Source organism: Catharus ustulatus, chromosome 16, assembly GCF_009819885.2.
Source record: "Catharus ustulatus isolate bCatUst1 chromosome 16, bCatUst1.pri.v2, whole genome shotgun sequence".
Taxonomy (NCBI): domain Eukaryota; kingdom Metazoa; phylum Chordata; class Aves; order Passeriformes; family Turdidae; genus Catharus; species Catharus ustulatus.
In genome coordinates, this window is record NC_046236.1 from 9,428,928 (window position 1) to 9,440,933 (window position 12,006).

A 12,006-nucleotide genomic window follows, 5' to 3' on the forward strand; every position below is an offset into this window, starting at 1 on the left:
TTTGTAACAGATATTTTAGAACTTGGATTTGTAAATGTCATAATGCAGTCTAAATTATGTAATCTGAATTCTGAACTAGGTAAATAATTCTTTTGTCAAAGGACCCTGTGTTAATGTTTCACATATTCTTGACTCCATCAAGGAGATTTCTTATGGAGAGTAATGTTACTATAAACAATTACTTGCATGTGTACAATAACAATTGTACATTGTCACACTGGGGAAAAAAAAGGGGCATTTATAGTGATGCAGACTTATTTTTAGTACTTTACACCTTGGAGTGCTCTTTACTCCATCCTCCTGCCTTCCAACCATAAAAACACAACCATTGTATTTCTTATCCTGTTATTAATGTGATCATGCTGATCAAACTGGCATTTACTCATGTGACCCTTTGCCCTAGGGCCAGTGTAGCACAAGTTACAATGTCTGATGGCCTCAGCATTGTACTTTGTAGTTTCCTTGCCCTCTTTAGTTCATATAATCTTAATTTTTTAGTGCATAGGAGTAAACTATACTGGAATGAGGGATTCATTCTTCAGCAGAAATATGTAACCACAGTCAGCAGCTTTTCCACTGCTGATAGAATAGGACTCTTCAAAGGAAAGGAAAGTGTCTAGCAGGGTGGAGGAGAGAGGTCAGAAAAGCCTAAGGAAGGCAAACAGGTCAAAGTTATTTCTCACAATTTAATTGGGTCCCTAACCACAATTCATATACTTATTTGGCAAATTTAAGACAAGCTAAATGAAACCCGAATTAAGATGGTGGAACTCATTGCTCCAGGAGGGGCTGGACACAGACACCAATCAGGCAGTGCTCAGGTGTTGCCAGAAGCTGAGAGGGCATACTGGAGGAAGAATCACTCAGAATTTGCTTTGTTCCTCATTTTTTCCCCCTCAAATGTGTGCCAATGACCTTTCAGTAGCAACCAATTACTCTTTTCTGAAACATCTGCACAATGGGATGAGACTGAAAAGTTACTAACCCCTGCTTTGCTAAGGTCTTTCACAAGCCTTTCTCCACAAATTGATTTGTTTTAAAAGGGAGTGAAGCCTTATTTATTCTTTCTTTCCTTTTGAAGTTCCCAGATACCATTTTACAAATAGCAAAGACAGTTGGACCAGTTTCTTCAGCTGAAGAGCTTCTGTCAGCTGTGTTCGAGTCAGTCTCCAACAGCACTGGCAGCGTCCACTCGTCTCTCAGCAGAGCTGGTCAGTATTGCACTGGGGCCTCTGCAAAGTGCTGCCATTTGGGGCTGAGATGGTGCAATTCAAACAGACCTTGTCTCACTTTGTCATCAAATTCATTCTGAAAAACCAAGCAGTAAAAGTTGAGTATTGAGTTACTTAAAGACTTTCAGTGGAAAATCAGTGAGAGTCTTCATTCTGCTGCTCATCAGAGTTGTGTAATGCACTAATGCTGAAACCCTTTCATTACAGGATTGCATAATTAAACATCTCCTGGAATCTTTCTGAATGCACAAAGGAAAAAGATGAATTATTTTAATTAGAGGGGTTTGTTTATTTTATTTTTTTTTAGTTTTACTTCATAATCTAATTGAAACCCCTTGAATTAAAAACCTGTGAAGGTGACAAGTTACTGTTGTGCCAAAAGATTGCGCATAGTTAATCCTTTGCCAGACATGAACATATGGTGACTGATCTGTTCTTAAATCTGACAGTGGTGGCACTGTTTTTTCTGTCCAAATGGACAAAGTTTGTAATCGTCTAAAAGGTATTTTAATTAGCAACCAAACTAATCTATGAGAATCTCTGGTGCCAAATGGATTTTCTTTATATAAGATAGATAATCTGACAGTATTCTATTATTATAATAACAACTATTCTTTCTCCTATCTGAAATTCACCCAGGCAGAATTTGTAAGCTGCGCCATCTTGTGCCATGGAAAACAATCCTGCTGTGGGGGAAGCTTTTGAAAAGCACCAATGGGAATTTAAACCCAAACATATTCAAGGAGTTTGATATTGTCTACTTTTGCCTTTGAAAATCTCCCCCTTGGTTCTCTGCCACTAGAATAGTGGTTCAAGCTTTCAGCAAGCCCTGGGCCACCTTGGAAATCCATCTGCTTGTAGCAGGAACTCTGAATGATAACTGTCTCTGGAAATTAATTTGCCTCTTACAATGCTATATTCATAGGCAGAGAGAGGTGGAGAGAGTTCTAAAAGTTGTGGTTTTTCATAGCCTGAAACAAAACATGACCTCAGTTCATCAGAGGAGTCATTAGATGATCATTAGACTAAAAAAAGCAGGCTGGTGAGCTGGTGAAATAGCGGGGTGTTATATGTTCAGCTGTATGCATGACATTCACTCTTCCTTCAACTAGTAAATCAGGAGATCATAAGCCATATTTCTTTAAACATGGGCCACAGAACTAAAGGTTCAACAGCAGGTATTTCAGTCTGCCTGTGTGTTTATGTGTTCTTTTTTAAGCCTCTGGATCTACATGAATCCCAAAGACTTCTCTAATCATCCCAGCTCAAGTCCAGTGCAGCTGCAGAGCTCTCTCATCTGCATTGCAAGACCAATGCAAACCTGCCAGCAAAGCTGATGTTCTTTTTCAAAGGATAATGTGGCTCCAAGTCTGTGGAGGGTCTTAAGTCTTCAGTTGGGGTGGATGAGCTAAGCTGGGGGGAATCTCGGGTATGAGAAGTTGAAGGATCATTTGTGCTACTCCAGGAAATGCTTCTGCAGTCCAAACATGGTATTGAACTTGTGTTACCAAACAATCTCAGCAGCTCTACACAACTTACACAGTGGTTTCAGTAAGGAATTAAGTTTAATTACTGATTTGTAAATCACTAAAAAATTGGGTATTATGAAAATTACTCCAGAATAACATTGATGCTTTTTATGCCACCAATGCTATTTTGCATTTCTCACAGACCAGTTGTGAGCTAATGTTAGTAACAGTAGTAATTACCAGTTACAGAGTTCTTGCATTTTTTGTCTCTATCAAGATTAAAAACAAAGGTTTTAAGGTACTTAAGGCAAGATGGAAAGTGAAAAGCAAAACTTGGAAACTGTGTGTGTGAGATGCTACCAAAGAGCACTGGCAGTGCTGGAGAAAGAATTCAGGTTTCTCACCACAAGCACTGAGATGTTATCATGTATAAATATGCTTTTCATCAAATTAAATGTATAGCAAAAGGAAGAGCAAAGTGGCATCATGTCAAAAATCTAATTAGTATTTCCCTCTTTAATTGCATCAATGTATCTGGTGTCTTAAATTTGTAAAATCAATGTGTTTTTCAAGGACACGAAGTCTTAGGTTTTCATGACTTGAGGAAGGGAGCTGCACTGTGTCTGCATGGGCAGTATTTACATGAGAAAAGCTGTCCTTCTGCAGCAGGAGAAAAGGAAACAATGCAGCTTCACAAGAGGAAGGTAAAGGGAGAGCAGAAAATCAGCTGGTACAGTGGAAGCTGAACAGCATTTTCATTTGCTCAACAGATTCAATCTTTTCAGTGTTCTACCCACTACTGCAGCTTCCTTTGATGCAAATAAATCCCTCCCCTGCCTGCTTTCAAAGTACAAATCTACTTTGTACATCCTCGCTTTAATTTATTTATCTGGGGGAGCTTAGCTGAGACACAACATCTGTGAAATTCGTGCTTTTTACTGGTAATGACCATATCCAAAGACATGTAGGGATTATTTGGTTTAGATAATTATTTAATAAGGTTTTCCTAAATTAGTGACAGGAGAGGGAGCAGTAAACAACCACATTAGGATTCTTATTTCTGCTTTCCATCAACATTAGAGGTAGATTATGCCAACAAAGCCTAGGATTTGTTAAAACACACAATGGAAACTGTCTGGTTTGATAATGCATAGGCCTGGAACCTGACTGTAAATAAGATTTTTAAAGTGCTGTGGTAAGTGAACAGCCCTCTCTAGGTCCTGACATTTTAACAACAGGTTTGACATAACGAGCAAGCACCGTGCTTCTCTGACACATCCAACTTCTGTCTTCACCTTGTTTAAATGTCAGGCAAGTCTTACAAGACATAGATCTCTAGCAGGCATTTCAGAGTGCAAGGACCTCTCATGTCTGTTGTATTCCTGTTGAGTTGGATTCACTGAATGTGATGTTTATTCAGCTGAAGCTCTTTTTGGTGAAGTTCTACCAGGAATGCAAACATTCACATTTCGCTCCTATTGAATCAAGACTCCCAGCAAATGGTGGCTTTACCTCAGAGCAAGTCCTTGTCTGGGTTTTGATGCCTTTAGAGAATTAGACTTGAAAGAAGCTTGCAAGATACTGGTAGTTCTTATTGCACACATCCATATTTTAGTTTTATTGTGGTGTCCTGCATTATAACTGTTCTGAATTGTATGTCTGCTCTTGTCCAGCATGCACTGCCTGTGGAGTACAAAGAATATAACCAATGTTTTACAAATTAGGCAAATTCTAGTTTTATATCCAGAACATTATTAACAGAAATATTTTTTAAATTCTTCAATTACAAAATAATTAATTTATCAATATCAGCAGCAGTTTATTTTCATAGTCTGTTGCTCTCTTAAATATCAATATTGCTTTGATTTATTTTGTTGTCTCTTTGATGAACACTCTTGTTATTTGACCTTTTTCAGATTGCCTGGGAACCAGAGCACCTTCTTCAAGTGAAATAATTAAATTAGGAGAAGCAAATGTCTTTTGGTCAGTTCAGGAACTGAAATGCATGGATCCAGGGACTTTTGACAAAAACGTGGAACTTCTTGGGGCTGTCTCAGGTTTTAATAGCTCCCAGCTGACTGCCTTGAAGGAAAAAGCCAAGCAGGTAACTATCCTGTCTGTGAAGGAAAATTAAATCTGTAATTTGATTTGGTGTTATTGAACTATGCAGTTCTAAAATAACTGTGCTATGTCAATGTCACTACTGCCACAAGAATATCTATGGTTTATTGGAAAAATAATGTGAGGTGATGATAGAAGACTATTGCCCTTGCTATAGAGTCAACAGGCAAGTAGTTCTGGGCTTCTGGCAGCTGGAAAAGTGAAGTGTTCTTACTTTTGAATTGCTTTTCTGCTTGCTTCTCACTTTCCTTTCATAAATGAAAAAATCAGCAAGCAGTGCTAGGGGCTGTTGATTGGCCTGCTGAGAATTAAGCTTGGCATGTTAAACCGTCTACATGGATGCTAAATATAGCTTACAGTGGGGTGAACCCAAACTGGCTGAAAGGCAGTTATTGGCTGAATAAAGCTCCTTCTTCCACCTTCTCACAGGCAGAGACAAACCCATCAGTAGGAAATTTTAGGGAGGGACAAAACCACCTAAATTTTATCTTTGCCAGGAGCACAGTCAGACAGAGGACATCAAGAGAACTCTGAGCAGCCCTGCCTGAGCCAGTGTGGGCTGGCAGAGAAGTCAAACTTTGCTCCATCCCTATTGTTGCCATTGCACTTCTCCCTGGGGGTGATCTCCTCTTGCTGCTTTGTGATTGCCTGCACTGCCAGAGAACAGGCAAATTCCCAAACATGCTTTTGGCTCAGCAAGGAAAAGCCTTAGGGTGCAATAAGACAAATTGTTTTTGTGGCAGAAAACTCAAAGGTGAAGAGGATACTGGCCCCAGCCTGGCTTCAGCTTCCTGTCAGCAGCATCTGCTGGAGGTTATCTGTTCTCTGCTTCCATCTCTGTAATCCCCTTCTGTCAAAATGATCCAACATACAAAAGCCCTTTTTAGGTTCCATCACATCATTCTGACAGAATGAGGTTGGGAAGCATCTACAAGTTGTGGTTGGCTGCAAGTAGTACAGAGTGCAAGAGGCTTGGAAACCTGAGGGCTGTGACCTCTGGAAGAAAGCAGAAGCAGGGTAAACATGGGCCTGGGCAGCATCTCCTTAAACCAGCAGCTGAAGCCAGTAGTGGAGCTGACCATGGATTTTGGGTAAATAAGGCCAACTGTGCAATTTTTAGCAGTGAAACTCAGCTTTTAAAACAATATTTTAAGAGTATAACATTAAACGGCGTCTTGATTGGAGACAGAGACATGACCCTCTAGAGATTCATGTGACAAAAGCTTTCTTTATTGTTCTGAACCCTTGTTAAATAGAGAGTTTGAATTCCCCAGCTTATGACAGTTGATTGGGGGTTTGGACTGCCTGTTTCTTTGACCAATGGTACATCTGCACTTAGGGTTCAATGAATTGCCTGGGATCCTTTGTATGTGTTCAAATCCTTCCTTTCATCACTCACCTAGGGACCTGTTTATTTCTAGGCTGATTGAGTTTGGGGCTGCAGCTTCAGGCTAGCTGCAATGTGACAGAACTGCAGGTGCTTGGAGAGAAGTGGCACTGCCCAGATTTCTGAAACAGATGGTGGCTGCTGACTCTGCAGTTGTGTCTCTGCTGCCTTGTTGCAGGAGGACAACTGCAGCAAATGTATTCTTCCCAAGTCAGCTTCCCTCTGTCAGCATGGACACAGGTTGGTAGGAAAAGGGGAAAAAGTGTAATCCTAGAAGAAAATAAAAACAGTGCTCCCCTGATATAGTGGAAACTACTGTTCTTTACAGCAGTGCAACATATTAGTATCCTTACAGAGTGATATCAGTTGTAGGGAAATTGCCAGCAAGGTTGATACACTCACATTTCTGGCTATATTCAAAGGCACACAGATCTGTAGTGCACTGAATGGCAGTATATTCTGTCTGTGAGTGTTTGTACAGATTTCTCCTAGACAAAGACTTCCTATATATTAATTTCAAAATGCAGTGTGGTGTTACACTGAGCATGAAGCATGAGAAATGAGACAGGACAGGCAAAGCTCTTTGAAATTATGTGCACAGATACTGTTATGTTATTAACATCTTTGATTAAAGGTTTCATTAAGCCTGAACTACTCATTGTTCCAAACTAATTCAAAAAGTCTAGTTATCAGATTGTGTCTTAATGAAAGTAAGAAGCTTAGCTCACTTGTAAGTGGAAGGTCTCCCAGCTCTGCAGCAGAAACAGCTTTATGGATCTGTAGTCTCTAGGTGAATGAGGTCAAAGGAGTGTTTCAGTTTTATGTATTTCACCCAGCTCTGTCAGATAATGCTATTTATGAAGTACTCCAAATTCTGTTGTGTATGGCTTAGATCAGGAAATAGATACTTGGCATTTTTGCCTGCATGTGTTTCATGTATCTCTTAAGCTAGAGAATTAAAAGCTTTAAAATTGGGCTAATGCTTTTTATTATCTATTTTCTTTGGAAAAGATTGAAGTTTCCCAGACTTAGACCCTTTATGACATTGTAAAACCAGCATAAAAGAGCTGGTGGAAACTCAGTTGGGAGGTATAAGTCCAGCAATGCATCTCTTAAACAAATCCTTAACCCAAGGGTCATAGCTGGGAAAAGCACCCTGGCACCTCTTAGGCTGCTCTGTGCTGGATGTGCATGTTGGTATGAACAGCAGAGAGCCTGCAGCTCTGTGTAAGGAGTATTTCATTTCAGAGATCCAGATTCCTCAGCTCTAGTTTTGTATTTTCTGGAGATTGCACAGCTCCATGTCTATCTCATGGTGCAAACACTGTTTAGTAGGCAGCTGCAGAGACACTCTTCAGCAAGTCCCCACTAGCCTTGTCCTTGCTAACCTTTTTGAACAAAACTTAAATTGTGGAGTAACTATTTTTCTGACTCAGACAATAACCCAGCCCTGGGCTTTTAGTTTTAATTTTCTAGATGGAGTTAGCAGCCCAGTGTTATACTAGAAACCTGTCATGTATCCACTGACACAAAGCAGAGTTGCTGAAGTACATGAGAGCTTTAAAGTGAGCATTTTTTTTAAATGTATGCCTGTCTTGTTCAAGTCACCTCTTCCTGCCAAAACCTGGTGTCTATTTCTGTAAAGGCAATTGGCCACATCCGGGGAGATACTGACCACTGCCTACAGTCTTCTACCATTGTCAACTTAATGTAATTGACAGTTCTGGCCTCTGAAAATTCAGCTCTTGATGGGCTTTTATTATTCTTTACTCAAGCAGAACTTTTCCTGATACCAAAATTTTCTTCAGGCTGCTTAGTGACAGCTTTTCAATCACTGTAACTTTATCACAAATAAAGTTAAGAGTAGGGGAAGTTGTCAGTTTAAATATATTGGTAGTGGTTTAGAAGAGCTTCAGCTTATTATGTGGGATTTTTACAAAGTTTTACAAATTTGACTGTATCTGTACAAACATTTTAAATTTTTTTTTAATTTTAACATTGTATGAACACAATCTAGAAATCAGAACTTCAAGAACTGGTTCTTTGTGTTACTTGATTCTCTACTTTGTCTTTCCTTGTTGGTGACTGAGCCAGGGTGACTGGTCACAAAAGCAGCCTAAAGTCAGTACCCTGGTGTGACTGCAGCTGGGTAGAAGCCTGGGCAGTCCAGGTGCTGCTTTCTTGCCGGTATAACAGTGTGGTTCTAGGCACAGATTCCCATTTTTATTGTTCTCAGTGGTTCTGCTCATACAGCCATACTTCCAGCAGTTCCTATTCTGACTCATCAGCAAGTCCAAGCTGTAAAAATTGCAGCATTTTTAGATGAACTAATCATTATTGGTGTTGAACCTCAAAAACCTTCACAATACCTAAGCTCTGCCTTTTGTGTGCAAAGGAGAATATTCAGGTTTTAGGACTTTTAAACCAAGAGGTTTGAGAATGGTGTATATAGAGGAAGAGTCATAATGATCTAACAGATATTAATGACTCTCATCTAAAGGTTTGGGGGTTGCTGCCAGACTGGAGGAGTTACCAGATCATCTCCCTGGGCCGCATTGCTCTGGCACTCACTGAACAGGAAATCACAGAGCTGGACCTGCACTCCATCGACACCGTGGCTGTTCTTAGTCAGCAAACAGAGTGGACTCTTACCCAGGTGAGTGAGTGAGTTACTGAATGGACTCCTGGTGAAAGGCTCTGGATTCATGCCCTTTGGGACTCAAGTCCTGGAACTGCCTAGAAAACAGATCCAGAAAGCCACAGTACTCCCTGCTGCTTTTCTGCAGGTGTGACCCCAGTGAAAGTGGGCAGGTAGGTCAGCACTGGTGTCTGCCTGGCTGGGGCTTCCCTGGGGAGGTGGCCAAGACAGCATCAATCACTGTTAATTGTGGTGGGGATGAGTGTGTTCTTTAGAACTTGCCCACTAAGCAGTGGAAAGAGGTCAGCAGCTCCTCTCACACTGTCCCTGGAATAGACACTACTGCTGGGGGTACTAGTCCTTCCAAACTAAGGACAATCACAGAATAGGTAGTGTGCCCCAACCCCAGCATCCATCGCCCTAGAAGCCCTTTATTAGCAAATACACTCCTCTCATGTTCCTGTCCTTGAATAATTTCTAGTTATGTCAATGGGACTTTCATAATAAGAGTTTAACACTTTGATTTATATATGCAATTAGCAGCATATTTCTGACTTTCTGGCCCATACCATCAGGGCTTGGTGGCTGCACAGATGCTGGCATGGTGGCAGTTCTGGCAGAATATCACAAATCTGTTTAATAGATTCATGTTCTGAAGGGCACCATAAGATGGAAGTACTTAGGAGGATTTTATACAGAACCAGTTTGCTTTTGAGGTTTCCTGCTGTCAGTAAGAACAGTTAGTTAAAATAGATTCATCCTACTGAACTTCAGTTGTCTAAAACTTAAGCAGCTAGGTAAGCTAGTTATTTGAAGCTCAGCATTGTGACATATTAGAAAATCCTGGAAGATGTTTGTTTCATTTCACTGGCTTTGGAGTCACCACTCATATATGGCACTTCAATAAGACAAGTCATCCTGAGTATTAAAAATAATAAAAATTACATATTGATCACCTTAGGTATTTTATGTTTTCTTGTAGCAATTTAACTGATTCTGTGAGGCAATCCAGCACCATTACTCTGGTGAAGACCTTCCTTGTGACCTGGCAGTAAAAGTACAGAGTGTTTTCACACCATTTTCCTTTAGCAAGTGGTTGGGTAACAGTGCCCTGTTTTAGTGTCACATGTAGGTGGTGACAGTGCTCCTCCTGAAGGAGGAGCATGGCCACACACTGGGGAGGCTCAGGATACATACTTATGCTCCATAGCTTCTGGTAAGATTTTAAGCATCTAGTAAAAAACTCCTCAGTTATATTTACCCTGCTCATGCATACTTTCTTACTGCTTTTGTAGGCAAGAGCTATTTTGCAAGGTTTTCTAGACGACTCTGGCCAGACCATCAGCACACTAAAAAGTTTTGACTTAGTTGGATTAGGAGCTGTTCTCTGTGCTTTGAACTCCACAGAAATCACATCCATAAGGACTACTGAATTCAGGTACTGCATTTTATAGCTAATGAAATATTTATTAGTAACTCTATTGATAAAATTTATTGTGCCATTTTTGTTCCATCAAGATTTTCAGACATTTAAAATGCTTTTAGAGAAGCAGAAGGCATGCAGCAGTTGTTTAAAACATGTTCTTTTATAGTTTTCTTCTGCCATTTATATCCCACCATTTCAGTATTGCATTGAGAAATCCAGGTTTTTGCTCAAAACCTGAAATATTTTTGTGCAACTTGTGTACATATATTTTAAATTGAAAATGGGTTTTACAGTCTTCTTACAGCAGGCTAAGTATATTCCAGGCCTATTTTATTCTGCATGTAAATGCAGCTTGTAATGATGACCTTGGTGCCTTTTGCAGTGCTGCAATTGCAAGAATTGGCCTGTTGTTTTGTACCACCCCTGTTCTGAGGCACTTTAAGGAGATGACAGAATCTGTGTTTGGTGCTGCTACCAGCTGGAATGGCTCAATTTTACAGGAAATTGGTACTATAGCAGGTAACAAAACTGCAACTCCAGAGGGTGATAGTTGTGAGGCATTGCTACTAAGAGATGGGTTCACCTAGCTAGGGGTTTTTCTAGACTGGCAAAAGACATTTCTTCCAGAGGGGAGTCACCTGCAGGGGCAGACATCCAGCAATTTCAGAAGCACTGAGGAAAAGTCATGGTAATTCTCTGTAAGGTTCTGTAAATCTGGTCAAACTGACCTTGGGAAGCACAGCCTGAAGTTACTTGGGTCCTGTAAGTTGGAAAGGGTAAATTAAGGAGGGCAAAACCAATCAGGATTCCAGACCCAGTCACTCTTTTTGAAGCAGACTGTACAGGGAGGAGCTGTGCTCTGACTGCCCAAGCATCCTGCCTGGAAAGAATGGGCTGCCCAGGGAAGAGCACAAGGGCAGGATTGGCCTGGGGTGATAATCCTCCAGAGTTGTCTTCTAGCCTTGGAGATCTCCTGAGCCAGAGGTTACTCTAGTTTTGTTCCTGGATTTGTTTCCCTGTTATAGTTTAACTGCAAATGGAACTCATAATTTTTAGCATCCCCAATTAGATTCCCCACCATAAACACCTAAGTGGTGAAGAAGTCACTCCCATTGCATGATTATGCTTCCTAACCGTGGATCAGAAGAGACTGTGAATGAGCATTCTCTAATAACATTGCTTATGATTTGATAAGTTTTTATAATTCTCTTTTCCAAGATAAAGTAATTCAGGTAGAGTACATTCCATGGCAATGGCTAAGGTCAGATGATTTGTAATGCTGAAATATAATGAAAGAAACAAAACAGAAAGAACAAGCATCTCTCTAGATAACACCCATCTATTATGTAGTTTTTATAAGTGCTTAAAGTTTATATTACTTTAAAAATAAATTTAATAAAAAGAACATTAACCAAGTTTTGTTTCTATTATGTGGGTTTTCAGGTGGTTTGAATGAGGATGAATTAAAAGCTTTTGATAAAAGCTTGATGCCATATTTCCAGCCATCAGCAGTAAGACATATACCTCCTGAAATTTTCCAAGTAAGAGCTTGATTACTGAAGAAGTTACTAAATTTCTATTGTTATTCCTCTAGTATAAATAAACTGCAGCAGTAATTTATAGGCTTTTGGGTTTTGGCAAAAAAATTTCTATGGTCTGTTAAGTGAGAGACCATCAAGGATCTGGAACATTAACTTTCAGCTGTATCATCTGTATTTGTGATGTCCACGAAA

General features: G+C 40.1%; 1 protein-coding gene across 1 annotated transcript in view; it reads left to right on the top strand.

Annotated features, from left to right (window-relative positions):
• The window catches only part of OTOA (otoancorin), a 37,591-nt gene that overhangs the window by 19,916 nt on the left and 5,669 nt on the right, over window positions 1-12,006 (top strand). The window contains exons 22-27 of the mRNA XM_033074618.1: window positions 1,082-1,211; window positions 4,618-4,805; window positions 8,710-8,865; window positions 10,143-10,285; window positions 10,656-10,792; window positions 11,717-11,814. Of these exons, the coding sequence (XP_032930509.1) occupies window positions 1,082-1,211; window positions 4,618-4,805; window positions 8,710-8,865; window positions 10,143-10,285; window positions 10,656-10,792; window positions 11,717-11,814 (852 nt within the window). The remainder of the gene's footprint in view (window positions 1-1,081; window positions 1,212-4,617; window positions 4,806-8,709; window positions 8,866-10,142; window positions 10,286-10,655; window positions 10,793-11,716; window positions 11,815-12,006) is intronic.